General features: G+C 39.9%; 1 protein-coding gene across 4 annotated transcripts in view; it reads right to left on the bottom strand.

Moving 5' to 3' along the window:
* The window catches only part of zranb3 (zinc finger, RAN-binding domain containing 3), a 122,536-nt gene that overhangs the window by 102,289 nt on the left and 3,429 nt on the right, over positions 1 to 16,818 (bottom strand). For all 4 annotated transcript variants that reach the window (XM_085264339.1, XM_085264336.1, XM_085264337.1 and 1 more), the window contains exons 3-5: positions 4,381 to 4,399; positions 3,937 to 4,115; positions 190 to 421 (exon numbers count right to left, since the gene is read on the bottom strand). In XM_085264339.1, coding sequence (XP_085120465.1) covers positions 190 to 421; positions 3,937 to 4,115; positions 4,381 to 4,399 — 430 coding nt within the window. The remainder of the gene's footprint in view (positions 1 to 189; positions 422 to 3,936; positions 4,116 to 4,380; positions 4,400 to 16,818) is intronic.

Genomic DNA, 16,818 nt, shown 5'->3' with positions numbered 1-16,818 from the left:
ATTTAGCCACACTGCTCCCTCCTCTTCAGCTCTGTGTTTAATTTTTCATTAAAAATTCAAAGCAGGGTTTGAAGGAACTTTGAATCTGCCGTGTCATTTGGTGAGAAAACAAAACAGCTTACTCCAGTTAAATTTGTATCCTTTCCCCCTGAGGCGTCATTAAATTACCATTTAATCAAGTTTTATTACCTCCTCAGGTCGACCCAGAGCAGGGGTACCGGTGAGCAGGATGGCGCGCTTGGCGCTCTGAATGAGAGGAACGAGAATCTTCGTCCGCGCTGCGTTCCTGGATTTGAGATAATGCGACTCGTCCACCACCACCACGGCAAACCTTTGCCCGCTCAGTGCCTCCACCAGGGGGCGTGCATCTGTGGTGAGTAGGCCATAGCCCAGGACCGTCACTTTACTGCTACCAATGCCACTGAAAGGATAACAGCATACACATAAAAGACCAATAAAAAGAGTCACTTCTTTTAATGGTTTTTGTTAAACCAGTAGTGTGAAACCAATACAATAATGGGAGACAGAGATAGCTAACAATAGCCAAAGTAAAACGGGTAAAACCAGTGAACTTTAGATTCAAAATGAATAATGTGTTTATTACAATGTGTATCTGTAAACTACCTGCGATTGTGACACAAGAAACAAGAATATTATCAGGTTTCTATGGTTACAGTGAAACTAGTAACTCTGTGCTTGCTGTTTGTGCTTTTTCAATGATTGCTGTGTAACTGTTTTATTGACAATAAGCCTCATAAAAAGACCAAAACCAACAGTCTGTTATACCATCTCATTGCTTAGAAATAGCCCAGAATTTATCCTTTTTAAAAAATGTTTTTTATAAAAAAAGTTTATTTAAAGAAATGCTCCAAAATCTTAGTAACTGACTTTTTGTATATGTGGAGGGGCTAAAGGCTAACTAACAACTGACTGTACATTGTAGCCTCTAAAAGCTAATGAAAGCTTTAGACGTTAAGCTTGGGCCACATGATCTAAATTGTATTTAGTTAAAGATTTCCTCAAGTAGCTTCAAATGAAAGAGCTACAAAGTAAGAGCCAAAGATACATTTAGCATTTATATTGGAGCGTCAAACATTTGAGGATTAGTATCCAAATATTTTACTTAAGTGTTATATATAAGATTGTGTCCAATTATTAGCACGACAGGTTTAAATCAAAGGTGTTGTAGCACCTGTCAAGAGTATTTCTGTATGGATTAGATATGATTTCTGAGCCTTCCTCTCAAACCTACTGCATCCATAAGTGAAAGTAATTCTACAATGAAAAATAACAGACACGTAGTTTTTTAAGGCTTTAAAGTTTTGCAACTGTTTAGCCACAATATAATGTGTGTAAAAAACACACGTGTCACTCATTGTTTTTAGCTGTATGGTACAAATAAAATATGATGTTTTTGACCTTGGGTACACCAACAGTACTTAGAGTATTAATTTATTTATCTAGTGCCAATTTATGGGTGATTTTCATGGAGTTTGTTGGCGATGAGTATATCACTGTAGCTTTTGAAGAAGCCCCCTTTAAAAGTAGTAAACGTGTAGTTTACAGCTTACAGTCAGGATTGTATACACACTCGACACCTGCTTAAATGTTCGGGTGTTATTGACTTGGCAACTGAGCCCTTAAGGTAAAGCAAACCAAGCTGTTTAAAAGAGCCTATGGACTTAAATACGTGTCAAGACACACACACACACACACACACACACACACACACACACACACACACACACACACACACACACACACACACACACACACACAAACCTTTCATCCGTCTCCTTTTTTACAGCTTCATAGCAATTTCTATATTTTTCAGCTATGGTATGTGCAGCTCTGACACGGGTACACAGGCACAGATAAACAAACAAACAAACACACAGGCGACATTCAGCTGCATGAAACTCAATAATGATCTCTGAGAAATCAAAAACATTTCCAGCATCTGTCAAGCTTTAATTCTTTGACTTCGCCACACACGCAGGCGCTCACAGACACACATTTCCAAGCTGAAATAAACCTAAGGTGCCATTCATGTTCTACAAAGGCACAAGTGAGTCAAAATACCGAGAGGAGGTGCTGCATAATTTTTTCTTGCCTCCTCGTTCAGTCATTAACACATCCAGTTCAAGGACACGTTTTCCCCAGAAGGCTTTCACAACCTCTTTGCACCTCATCTGTGATGCTGGGAGTGTCCCCCCCATCTAATCCAAGTCACAACTATAGAAAGTTTATGTCATTCAAAAATTAGAAAGAAAGAAAAACTAGGGGAAAGTTGAGAAGATGAAAAAGTAGATGTTTTCTAAGCTTATATGCAACATTAATCCACAATACAGAAACCTGAATCAGTGCAAACAAAATGAAGCACGTTCCAGCACCAGCATTTTTCCTTCCTGCGTGGGAAAAAATAAATAAATAAAATAAATTCAGCTCTTGTTCAATATCGCAGACGTCGCCTTGACATGATTTGTCTGTCAGTGCTGTCAAACATCGGCCCCTGCTGGCTCTTGACACCAGGGGACACTTTGAGATTAATTTATCATGCCCAGCTTTGCCGTCTATCACGCTGCCTCCGCTTCACACAGTGTGACCGTGAACGTTCGCGCTTTTATTACGTCTTTTTAGAGTAAATGATTAGCAGAGGGCCGGAGAGAAGAAGTCGTAACAAGAGATGTTAGATGCTGCTGTGCAGCTTACTGTAAGGGCAACGACGCTTTAAATTCAAGTAATGGCTGCCGCCGTCCACTCGCACAATATTTTGCATGGATATTATGAGTACTGAAGAGACCCTGAGTGAGCTTCTACACAGGAAAACCAAAGTTATCGGTGGAAACATGATTAGTTTACCATTAAATGTATTAGCAGCAGACATTCTTTTTTGGGGGGGTTTGAAACCAGAGAATTGATAATAAATTATATTCTATAAAATCAAACTACAAGTCTTTCTTTTAGAGTTACTTACATGTGTTAAAAAAGGAAGGAAACAGCTGCCCAAAATTCCTGTGTATGTTCTATCAAAGGATTATCAGCTGAAGCTGAACTAAAGTCAGGCCGTACCTTCATGCAGTACCACTTTGTGCCACAGCATGGTGTATTGAGTCAATATATTTAACCAGTCAAGCGTGATGTTTGCTTATAAATGTATTGTGCAATTTAATTTTAAAAAAACAAACAAAACTCACACTGATGGTGATGAAGTCAAGAACTCACAAATTCTCATGTATCAAATATGATACACTTGGCGTTACAGGGTTCAAAAACAGTACCTTTAAGTACCTTTATGTGATTTTTAAGCCAGTATCGAGCTTCCCTTCTGCAACGCTCTGTAAACGAGACAGCATCGAATAATGTGCACGCTAAGTCACACCACAAAACAAACAAAAAATTAATAATTCACCATCTATCCAGAATTTCACAACCACGGCAGCAGTAATGTGCAGTTTGATGCTACAAACCGCTGCTTTAATAATAAGCCGTTAAGCTACTGTAGTCTTTGTCATTGTGACAATATTAGCCTTTGATTTGGAGTAGAACAAATTGCTTATTCTATATTTAGGAGATCATTCAACTTGATCTTAAAAATACATTTTAATAAGGACCTGCTCCACCTGTTGAGCGCTATTTGTGAACAGTTGGGAGCATTTAAGAATTAAGAGAGAGAGATCAGCCTTCAGGATGTGGTGGAGACCAAAAATAGACAGAAACTCAATTTGATTTCTAGTTTTGCTGTTAAATGTAAACAAGCAGCTATTGTGTTTAGAGCTTTAGTTTAATAAAACAGTCAAACCAGCTTTAAGAACGTCAGAAGAGTCAAAACCAAAATTTAGTCCCAGTAAAACCAGACACTAAGAGGCTGACATGAGTATGGAGGTGATTTTTAGGGATGAAGGTCAAACGGGGTAATGTGGTGCAATGACCTACATGGTGTGGCTCTTGTTCTCCACCAAATTGATGTCTCCAGGCTGCAGCTCGGGGATCCACCTCTCCAGCTCTTCGATCCAGGGGTACTTGAGGGACGAGGGCACCACCACCAGGAGGGGCCACTCCTGCCTGAAGGTGTACGCCACTGCGATGGCCTGCACGGTCTTCCCGAGACCCATCTGGGCCCACCAAACAACAACACATGGCGAATGGGGAGAAAAACAAGTCAATTGTGCACTGACTCTGTGGCAAATTGCATATGACGGCTGAGCTGATGTGAGGCCCAAGAGTAATAAGGTCTCAGAATGATTCTAGTGTCAAAACCGATTAAGCACGTGGGAGTGCAGCAGAGGGCTGACAAATTAATTTGGAAGGCATGCAGCAAACTCTCAGGTTCTTTTTTTTGGAAAATAGATTTCCTGAGCCAGCGTTGTGTGTGCTTACCTCATCGGCAATCATACATCTGTAAAACAAAAGGAAAAACTTTATCAGACAGGTTTCACACTTTGTAGAGAAGGTAATGGCTTCTATATATGACAGACGTTATAGTTTACATATAAAGACATCAGGTCCTCCAACTAGAGAGAATCATTACAGAAGCCTTAATAACCTGCAGTCACACCCCAACGTCTCAGACTTTTGTGGGTCATGTACACAAAGTAAAAGTTAACATAAACCAACAGCAAGGATTTCTGGACATACAACAAAACTAAAACTACTAATGTACGTCTGCAGGACTTCTTGCTATTCAATATTTATGTTGTTGTTTCTGTCGAGTTTGAGATACTGCATCTAATGCAGCAGAGTACCTTTGCAGACCACAATGTTTATGTATTTGGGTTCATTCAGTTCCTAAAAACAACAAAAAAAAACCCTCGCTGACTGCTGTAGAAGCCGGTGTTTCACTCTCTGTCTCGTAGGCAGCAACAAATTTAATTCAGGTCAATTCATTGGGGAGAACTTGAGCATTTTTATTTCTATTGAGTAGTGTTATTTGGGATTTATGGTCCCGCATTGGTGCCTGTTTGTCTAACTCTTTGGCTATGCGGGGACAGGGACTGTGGGAATTCAACCAACAGTCCTTCAAAAAGCCAACGGATATGACGATACACGTAAGTAGAATTCTGATTGGTTGAAGAGTTGACTTGAAGAGGAAAATGAGTCATGGAGCATACCCCAAAGGAGAAGAAGCAAGCTCTATACTGTAAGTATATAAATAATAGAAGCCATCAGATCAGTATTTTTTGGTAAAAATGTTGGTATACACCCGCCCCCAACAATATATGGCAAAGTCCCCGACGAATACGGGCACATTATTACTGTAGCACAAATACAACATACGTGATTCATTCCTATATTTTTGCCATCTACTTTACAGTGTAGAACTCACACAGTGTGCGTGAAAATAAGTGCAATGTAAGAGGAAAGCTTTAAAATGTAACCGTTAACATTTAAATGCATTTAAAAAAATTATACTTCTTTTCCAAACATGAGTGTTACACTACAATCATGGAAGAGCTTTTGGCTCGGTACATTCTCGGGGAGAATGCAGCATTATGACTAACAAGAGCTGAAAAAAATAATCAATTAATCCCATTAGTCAGTCTACGGAAAATGGGCAGCTGCTATGACAATGAATTAATCATTTAATTATCAATCAAAAATAGCTGATTTACTGGTTGCTTATCATTAGGGTCCTAATGTTGTTTACATCTGAAATCCAAGCTTTTTATGGAGGGGGAGATGAGCCATGACTGAACCTATGAACGCTCACCTAACGTGGCTCTCTCATATGACATTGTTTAGCAACCGAACTATGTTATGGATTAACAGATATATCTGCCAAATACCTGTAATCGGTCATTATTACCCCTGATGTGGTTAGCTGGGATTAGTTGATATTTACTGTCACATCAATTCTGAAGACTAAATGGAAAAAATAATGAGTTGAAGAGTTAGTAAGTAGATTTTATTTATTTAGGACATTTGTAAAATCCTAAAATTCAAATGACACACATTCACATTACATACATAAATATCAAAGAAACAACCTATTGCAGAGATCAGCAAAAAAAAAGGTCATAAAGAAAGTCGCAGCTGAGGTTTGTCTGAGGTCACTTGGGAGGTCATCCCAGAGTCTTGGTGCAACACCAGCAAAGGCACGACTCTCTTTTGAAATAAGCTTTGACCACCTGGTGGGGAAGAGTGATGGGGAAGCAGACTTCAACGATCTCCAGGGAGTGTAACACAAGACCATTTAAGGCTTTAAACACAAACAGCGCTGCTTTATGCTCCGTCCTGTAATGCACGGGAAGCCGATGCAAGGCTGTCAATGCTGGAGTAATGTAAGCTCTCTTTTTTGTCCCAGTCAATTATCTTACTAAGGCTCTTTGAATTATAAGTTAGCTAGAGATGACTAACTCTAGTACACAGTGCGTTACAGTAGTCCAGTCTAGGTGTACTAAAAGATTGCATAGCCTTTGACAACTCTGTCGACAGCATTTATTAGTTTGTCAAGTTTGGTTCTCCCTGCCCAGTGGGTTTGGGCCCATTGTCGTGACCTTGCCTATTCATAAATGCTTCCAACATCATGTCAGAGCAAACAGTGCGACGGAGCGGCTCTGAATGCCTCAGACACCGTCTCTCATTATTCTTTCTCCTCCTCCCTCTCTTCCTCTCCCCATCTCCGCCCCATTTCTCTCTTTCAGCTGAGGAACATGATTAATGTGCACCTTGCCACTGGTGGTTTTTCTAATTGCCAGCACACCGGCCCAGTCAGCGCAATGCACACACACACACACACACAGTGTCACACCAAGCGTCTGTGAAAAATGCACACAATAGACATGCAAAAATACACACCAGACACACACACGAACAAAAAGAAGCGAACACATATATGGATACAGTATATGTGCTCGCGCATCCAGCCGCCCACACACACACGCACACACACAGGAGAGGCAGTGCAGCTGGGGCAGGTGCTTGCCATTTCTCAACACATTAATCATCCTCCTTTAAATAACCTGAGTGTCGTCTTGACGGTTTGAGACTGCGAGCATGCTGCAGTGCTGTTGCCTGACGACGGCACGCTCTCCGTCACAGCACCTTTCTAATGTTATCTCTGAAACCCACAAGCCCCAAAGTGTCAGGAAACGGGCTCCGGTGCCTCCCAAGCTGGCAGTGATGATTTGATGACTTTGACCTCTGCGCGGTGAGGCACGGTGCGGGCTCGGCGTGTAACCCCAATCTTCCAAAGCCCCGTTAAGGCTCTCTTCTGAGGACTGGACCTGTGCTGCTCTCTGGTCAGTGGAGAAAACTGCTCACGAGGTTAGACGCTGGATAAAAAGCTGACTTAAAGGGTGCTTCAGAATGGGATCACTCTGATTGCGCACACAGTTACGGGCTCATAGTGCAGTCTTGCTCTATAGTGTGAATCAAAACAAAGCAGGAAATGTTGAAGCAGGTTCTCACATGTTTTGATAGCATCTATGCCTTGAAAAAGGATATTATAAACCTTAGTTAAACAAAGAAATGTTCAGCTTTTGCTCCCGGCTTTTTTGTGCTCACAAAAAACTGTCAGAAAGCCCTTTTAGTTCTCTTCTTTCCCCACAAGGGAGAAAAATCTAATTACAAAAAAACAAAGCTAGTGTTTCCCAAAGTAATCATAATGTTTTGCTGTTTTTATTGTAGATTTTTAATATCACTACACCTCTGCTGAACTATGGTTTTTATATTCTGTTTTCAGCCACTTCCAGAAAGAAAGGAAGAAGCAGCAGACAGAAAAATAATCACATTTAAAACAGCAATGACCTCTAAAGATGCCGTTCTTCAGGAGCTCTGATTACAGATAATAGTTTCTGTTCATCATATAAAAACAGCAAGGACTGAAAGAATACTGTGCAGCATTTGAGAAGAAATAACATGATTTTCTTGTTGAAATTGAAAGGTTGCTCATTTCCGGATGTCCAGAGGTTTTGCTGCTACATTCTTATTATTGAGGATGTAAGAATCCTGCACGGCAGAAAAAGCCTCCTTCTGCTAACCAGACTCAAAGTGAGGGTCTGACCTTTGGCCAGGCAGTCACCCCCACCACCGCAATCAAATGACCTCGGTCCTCTTTTATTGAGTGATGAAAGAAATCTTAGTTTCATCCATGATTCAGGTTTAAAATGCATAAACAAATCAGCTCAGTTATCAGTACTGGCATTTTCCATTTCAGATAACTTGCACAATTACCGTCATCAAAAGTATAGTCAGTCGGCCATTTTTAGCCTGAAGTTGTTCAAAAACGCAGCAGCCAAACTTTCTTGCTGCTACCAAGAAGCGAGCCCATGGCTGTGCTGTACTGGCAGTTTTGTCGTTGCTTTTAAAACACGGCACGAGCTGTCGCCAGGACCAAACTGGATGGAGCATTTTCATTCCTCGGCCCTAAACTGTTGAACAGTTTGGGATCCGCAATTAGACTTTTCACTCTCTTGATGTTTTTTAAACCTCTGTTCTTCTCCTCGGTCTCCTAATGATCGTCATGGAGCCGTTCCTGACTCTGTATATTGTGCTCATTTCAATAAACACCTTTCTCCTTATTTATAGTGTTTTAAATCACATGTGTCTAATCTCACTGTAAATCCCTTTGGTTAGAGCAGCTCTTGCTTTTAAACGCACGCTATAAATAAAAGACTTGATTTCATAACTGCTAGCTAAAGTTAGGCAACTTTCATCTGCTGATGCTTTAATGTTTACATATGTGCTATGGCCAATGCTAGCTTTTGCCACACATTTACATTCTCTTCATTTCAGGACAAAATATCACAGCTGAATGATGTTCACAAACTGATATCGGGTCATGTGAAGACAGATGCTGCTTTTGGGTTTGAAAGTTAAACTATGGACATATTCAAACTTGGTGAACATGGTCACAGGTGAATCTGTGCAACTTAATTTCATTAACTTTTATTAAGATGTACTCGATTTTATAACTTTGCACTTTGCAACTGCCAGTCTCTTGCCACACATTAAATATAATATGTTCCTTTTATGGTCTGTAGGTGTAGGCGTGCTCTTACATTATGAACTTCATTTTTTTTTGTTATGTTTAATCATAATCTTTTTCTTCTCCTGAGTCTATTACATTACATAAAGTATATGAATGCACTGTAAGTTTGGCCATAACAACGCATTTATTCTTAAAACGTTATCAAATGATTAAGTGAACGTATTGTTTATGTTTCAATGTGTTAAGTGTTTCTCAAAAAAAATAAAAGTATTTTCTCAAATACACAAATTGAACCCAGCAGGCTGGAACATTTATTTACGATGTGCCACCTCCGCACTTTGTTTCTATAAAAACCTCTTTACATCCTGGATGGATACGGTCCAAACAATAGAAAGTTACCTATTAAGGCGACAGGTTACTAATGGTGGGTGAAATTTTTCATGCTGTTTAATGAAATGCATCCCCTGCTGCTTTCACAAAACAAAATCTATCCTATTATATTGATAAAAAAAATTATAGCAAATTTCATGCCTTATTAGGAAGAAATGGAATTTAGAGCACCTTAGGAAGCAAATATGAAAACTAGTTTTTTATTTATAAGGGAGATACAGGACCCAGTCACTCCCTTTAGATTACTGCTAAGACGTGTCAAAAAACAGTCTAATTAATAAATTGCTGCGTCATATTATGGCAAATGCAAAGCTTGATGCATACTAGAAAACAAAAGTAAGTATGATGAACTGCGAAGGCATTCAGGAGACAAAAGGTTGTGATGTTTAAATGATGTTTGCTTTGCTGCGTCACCATGCCTGTCTGAATGACAAAGGAACTGCTGCAGCGCTACTTTAAACTTTGAAACCTTTTTATTCAGTTTCATTTATGTAACACTAAATCACATCAGCAGCTACCTCAAGGTGCTTTATACTGTAAATTAAAGACCCTACAATAATACAGAGAAAACCTCCTCTATCAGACAACCCACTATGAGCAAGCATTTGGTGACAGTGGGAATGAAAAACTCCCTTTGAACAGGAAGAAATTTGTTGTCATTTGCTCCCCTTGCTAGTAGCAGTAGCGGTCTGGACTTTCCTTTGCCTCCAGAGCCTCAATCTCTTTCCTCAGAGATCCTGGCCCATGGTGACATGATCACACAGCTGCTGCAGATTTGTCAGCTGCACATATTTGATGCAAGTCTCCTTTTCCTTCAAATCCATTGCTGAATTGAGATTTGGTAATTGTGGAGGCCATTTGAGTACAATGAACTTATCATCATGTTCGACAAAGCAGTTCGAAATGATCTGAGCTTTGTGACGTGGCACCTGGAAGCAGCCATCATGGATACACCAATAGCGGTCGTTTTCCATTACGCTACAACAAAGCAGGATGTGGAAACGACGGTATACCTGCTGCTCAGTGTATGACTTTCTCTCAGACTTGGGGACTATGGTGTTGTTTTTTGTGTAGCCATTTCCCTTGTTGGCAGGTTTCAAAAGTGGCAGTGCCGATATTCGCAAAGCGGATGCTCCCACGACTCATTGAGTGACGGCACTGACTACCCAATTATGGCATGCAGTCTGTTGACGTCACATTTTCAGATCACCTCAGATGGAATCCTAGGTACCTTAAAAGTACCAGGTACTTCCTCCTAATGGAAAAGCCTAAAAACCATGTTGAGCCATGCCAACCCAAGAAGGTACTAGTGGAAAAGGGTTATGTGGTTGTAAAGGGATGGACATGGTCACCAACAATTCTCGGGTAGGCGGTGTCACTTAAGCATGTCAGTTGTTTTCAATGGGCCCAAAGTGCGCCAAGAAAATATCCCCCACACCACCACCTGAACCAGCACTACAACAAAGGATGGATTCACTGCACATGTCCAAACCATCTCTGACTTTATCCCCAAACCACTCAACCTGAGTTATCCGACTGCTCTCTTGCTGCCTCCTAACACACCTTCCCCCTCTTCAGCCAATAGTAGCAGTGGAGGCAGTTATTTTTAACCTGGGCCCAGACTGTTCCAACATACAGATCTGATTCTTTATCACCTGTATGTTTGATTTGGCAAAGCCTTAACCTCGAATGCCCTTCCTGACACAACTCTCCCCATTTATCTGGGCTTGGGACCAACACTAGGAGTACACTAGCTTGTATCCCCTGTGGCTGGGTTACACTGACCCCTGACATCAACAAGTGTTTTTCACCTGGGGAATTGGTGCTCACTGGGTTTTTCCTCTCCTTCAGACCATTCTACAGAAACCCTAGTAAAACATTTTGTCATCATCTGAAAAACTGCCATTCTACATTCAAAGACATTTAAATGACCTTTCTTCCCTATTCTGATGCTGGGTTTGAACTTCAACAAATTCTCTACCATGTCAACATGTTACCAGGCTGATTAGATATTTGAATACTACGCAGCCTACATAAGTGGCCGACGCCATTACCAGCATTTATTCTTATGCTGGTGTGCTGAGGAAACAATGGCACCTGACGACATCGATGTCAGAGTTAACTGAAGTTTCATTTCTAGGATGATGCAGAAAGGTTTTGCAGTTACAGCGTACCAGTGGCACAGACTTACTGTATAAATCTATTTCTATGTGCCAAACAAAATGTCCAAATGAAAGTATCAAAGAGCCTGTGAAAGGGCCTGAATGGGAGGTTGTGTTTAGGTAGGTGTTTGATGAAAAATGGTGTAGTTATTAAGTCAAGTTTCTAAAAAATAAACTCTTAATAAGTAGATTCAAATAAGATAAAATACACTGTTGCTGATTTAGTTGTGGGGTTTAAAGTTTCAGAGAAATGCTCTCTATGAATGATATCCATCGAGCACCAAGCCTCATTAGCCCAAATGATTTTATGAAAGCACTCTGTGTACAGTCTTTATATTAGGAATAGTTATTACGGTTCTGTAAATATGGTTTAAACTCATGCACCTACATTTATTCAGAGAACAAAACTCTATATGTGGGCCATTACAGGGAGAAAGAATACAGCATTGACCTCCTCTGGCATCAGCACAGCATTTCTTATTCAATAAAAGCAGAGGCAGTTCCTTACAATAATATTTAGGACAAATTAGAGCAGGTTAGACTGCAGCACATGGCTGGTTTCAAGCTACGGTCAACACCTTTCATCACCTTAATGAAAGCGACCAGGAGGTCTTAATGGATGCACTTTAACTCAAATTAATGCTGTTGTTTTTTTCACTACCTGGCCCACTCAGAGCAGTATTTTACGTGTACGCTTCTTTAAAATAGCCGAGTCTATACAAATGTCAGCACTTAAATGGCAAACTTCTGCCCAACTTTCTAAACAATACAATCAACCACATCTCATGGGTTTTTATTGTCATACGGTACCGCAACTTTCCCACATTATCCCCCATCTAGCTCCATAAAATTCACTCACCCTCCTACACAGGCCGATACAGCCGACTCCATAAGTATTTGAATTGCAACAACATTTGATGTTTTGCTTCGGTACTCTTGATGCTCTGGATGTGAAAAGAGACAATGACTATGAGATTTAAAGGAAAAATCCGCCCACGTATCCTCCTACGCTGTTAGACATCCAACATCAATCTATGATGTTCAGTGCATTTCAGGAGGTATTTTATAATGAAGGGTTGCCATTTATTCTTCGTCTGTCAGCCTGCCTTGTCTAGTTGCATTTCAGGTAGTGATTTCCTACATTTACCAGAACTGTTATACCCCTTCCTAAAGATCTAGCAAGTCAGCTGCTGCATTATTGCATTCTGGTCTATTCATGTTAGTAGGTAGAAATATTATTTCCGCCTTTTTCACTGTGATATTCAGTTGAATATTAGTATTCATTTCAGTCTCTTTCCAAGGAAACTGAATGAAGAAATGAAGAACAGCAGGGTGGCTCTAATACGGAGAGAATGATCAAGGTTTCTGCCAATAGCAATTGCATTTTAGCTTGTGGTCTCTGTCTATGCTCTCAAAGTAAGATTTTAACCTCTTAGCCTCTTTTGATGTCTACTGTTGCAAATATAGCATGTCCGTAACTGAGAACCGTAACAAGATGGACCAAGCCCATTAAAATTTGCATTTCTCCATGTACTCAATATCTAAAAGCAATAATCTGCACTTAAAAAGAAATTTAAAAAAAAACAACAACAACAAACAAGCATTCAGCTAGCTAGCCATCATAAAAAAGCATAATAGGCATTTTCATTAGCTTTTTAAAAAAAAAAAAAGAAAAAGAAAGAAAAAGAAAAACACTAAAAGTTAGACCCAGTGTCATGCAGTGATGGAGAATCTCCAAAATAAAGGTCCATTCATGGAAGCCAAACAGTCAAACAAACACAGTTTTAGATCAGCTTTATAAGCTTTAGCTTAGCTTCATTAGCTAGCCAAAAAAAACTAACAACTAAAAAACACAGTAGGAACCAGCTAACTACACTAAATGGACAAAGGTACTGGTACATTACACATGTAATGCATGCTTTCAAAACTGTACGTAAAGGCAGACTGTGTGGCTGGATGCATGATTTTATACAAATGTAGTGTGTTCGAACAGTTTTGTCCACGTAGCGTAGCTTACTACCTAAAGTAACTGAACATCAAGGCTCAGGCACATTTTCTGGTTGATTATTTCTGCTTTTAACTTTAAATACACATAACAACAGAAAAAAATCATGTTAACTTTATGTGAATAAAGCTCAACAGCTGCGTCTGTTAAATCTGTGGCTATTACTTTCATTCCTCAAAAAAATCCAAAACGGTGTGGTGTGCTGACTGGCTTGGAATACATCTGTTAAAAAACCCTGTTAAAAAAAAACAAAAATCAAACTATTGCTGGAAGCCAAGCTTTTAATAATCAACTGATGGTATTAGACTTTGGCAAATACCTGCAGCTCTGTCCTAATATTTACCAGATATGGAGAGTTTATCCTACATCAGCTCCAATCTGTTTCAAGTTAGGATTTTCTATATACAGCAGTTGATATTTTCTCATCTGAGTTTAGTGTGGAAATATGATACAAATAATTATGCCAATCAAATAGAGTTTTTTTCAGTATATCTTAATATTTAATTTTAAAAAGTGTTAATGTCTCCTTTCTTGGCATGCATTACATTCATGTGAAAAAAGTGTAGACACAAACAGAATCTAAATGAAGCTCCAATTTTATTGTTTAAAAAGATTACTCAAAGACTCAAAAGCAGATTTGCCAATTTTATATTCATATTTTTGTTTAATATTTATTACCACCACACCAAACCTGACATGCCTGTTATATGTGTTAAGTAATGAAAATGATCTTAATCACAAAAAAATTACAACCTCCCGCTACCTGTAGTCTCTTCTGCTAATACCATTTGTGCTAGTCTCCAGAGAGAAACGGTGCCTGCGCTGCTCTTCCCGCCACACTGATGCCAATTGACTGAGGTAGCTGTCCGCACGGTGCAATGAGAGCCAATTGACTCCTGACCCAACGTGTAACAAAGCACTGCCTCCCAGTGTTCCTGAATCAATATGGCCGCGTTGCATCAAAGCAGAGCCCCTCAGATTGGCTCCTCCTGCGCTGACCTTCCCGAGAACCCACATGTATATCGACTGGTCAGGGAGGAGGAAACGGGCAAGTCCCGGTCGGTTCCTACAGTTAGTGCTCCATGCATACAAACAGTTGGGGGCAACTCAGAAGCTTTTTGTGGATACCCATTTTCATAGCTACAGTCTTACAGTCTTCTGAACATCTGGATTTAGAATATATTCTTCTTGACATACTTTTTACATTTTGTAGCGTGGTAAGAAGTCTCCGTTCTCACTGCACTAAAGTGGAGCTGAACCGTCTACTTTAAAACTCCATTAGGGAAATTATCGGTGCAAAGATACCATCCTATTTGACTAAATCACACACTGATGCTATAGTGGAAGATGTGTTATACTGCAGAGCTTCTCTGTATGCTCAAATGAACATCCCCATCATCATCATCGCCATCATCATCATCATCAGGAAGTGAAAAATCAAAGCACCAATGACAAACAGAACCTTTGAAGTGCTAGGAGCTTATCTTCCAGCACAGCATCACAGACTGAATGTTGTGCAAAAGATAATCAACTTTATGCACTCGATTAGCATTACCTTGGAGGACTTATGGATATTCAGGGGAAGCTTATTCACATTTAATGCCAAGACCACTGACTATCCTTAAAGCCAGATCTTGCATATACATAAGCCATACCATCACAGGAGTGCCACATTTTCTTCCTGTGTGTGCATGCACATCACATATTGACAAAAACTCACCGATTTCACACTCTTAAAAAGATTACTCCGTAGCCCTACACATGCCCAGAAACTCTACAAGGTCTCTTAAAAGAGGCCAAATAAAACTTCTGTTTGTGCCTTTTTACAAATGATAAGTTGAACTCATAAGCAGTAAAACACACCATTTCTTAACTGCTGCCTCGGCCTTGGGGAAGTGCACAGGTATAACTGCACACGCTGTACATTGTTGTTATTGTTGTTCTTATAATCCCACTGCTGAGGTCTGAGCAATAAATCAAATTTTATTTTCCATCACCAGCTTGGATTCGAGTAATGAATAAAACAAAATGAAATTGAGATTAAAAACAATTATTATTCTTTATTTCTTTAGCAATGATGTGTTTTCTTGTTTTGTGCGTTGTTGTAAATCCACCCCACTTCTCTCCTTTACTGAGGTGCTCTTTTGCCCCACACTAAAAGCACAGATTCAATCACTGTGTAGTTCAGACTGGGCCATGATAACAGCGGTCAGCGTGGTTTATCTAGAGAAAGTAAAAGTCAGCCTTGCACGCCATTGCCCTGGCCATGACTACATGTTTTAAGACTAACGTAAGGAAAGTCTTTGTATGACTTCTGTCTTCTAGGTGGTCAAGGGGACAAGCTTTAGGATCCAACAACAAAACCAATACAAACACAAGTACCCCGCATCACAGTTTATTCCATGTATTTTTCACATAGCTACAACACGTGGTCAGTAAAGCTCTGCATAGCATCTACGGGCTACCATGTTGGGACCTTCATGTGCAGGTTTCTTAAGAGACACCTTCACTGTCAAAAACGCCCCCAAGTCCTGGCTTAGTGCTCGACCGGACGGCCCTGTGCCTTCCACTGCATCAACCTTATTTTTTACATTTATTTACTTAGTTTGCATTCAAAATTAATCCCAAAGTTCATGGAAATCCACTGTTAAGAAGGTAAAAATGTTCAAGTTCAATAACGTGTGATGCTTCGAAAGCCAACCTAGAATCATGTAAATTACCAGTAATCTCAAGACTGACCACAGCTGTCTTTATTTGCCAAAGTAAACACTCTAAAGTACTTAATACCAGGTCATATGTCATTCAATAGGATTCCTCATTGGTAGCCGTTTCACTTGCTTGCCAGGAAATTGCTCCCTTCACATTATCAGCAGTTATTTTGCCCTTAGCTGCAGAATGATATTTACATCCCATAGCCTCTGGTCGGCAGCTCACTCTGAATCATTTCAACTGTGGATACAGCTTAAAGCCCAGAAATTTGAAGTATGACAAGCAGCGAAAAGTAAAAAAAACAAACAAAAACAAAACAGGAATAACATTTTGACATCTCAGTTTAGGTAAAAATGGACCAAATGGGAGTAGATCCTAATTTCCAGGTGGCCAACCCTTTCATCTAAGTTTGATGAAACCAGGCTTGGATTGGAACTACTTGGTAATGGACTGGTTTGGTAACACCCATTCACTCACATTCACACATTCCTAAGTGCTTTTATTCCAACACCGAGGGGCAACTAGGGGTTCAGTGTTATGCCCAACGATACTGTGACATGCAGACTGTAGCAGCCAGAGTTCAAACCATGAACCTTCCAATGAGATAGAGATAGAAAGAT

Source organism: Mchenga conophoros, linkage group LG23, assembly GCF_057382185.1.
Source record: "Mchenga conophoros isolate Kocher_MC1m ecotype Shallow Benthic linkage group LG23, M_conophoros_male_GT1.1, whole genome shotgun sequence".
NCBI classification, from domain to species: domain Eukaryota; kingdom Metazoa; phylum Chordata; class Actinopteri; order Cichliformes; family Cichlidae; genus Mchenga; species Mchenga conophoros.
The sequence above is the reverse complement of the archived record's forward strand: the minus strand, read 5'-3'. Positions and strand labels throughout refer to the sequence as shown.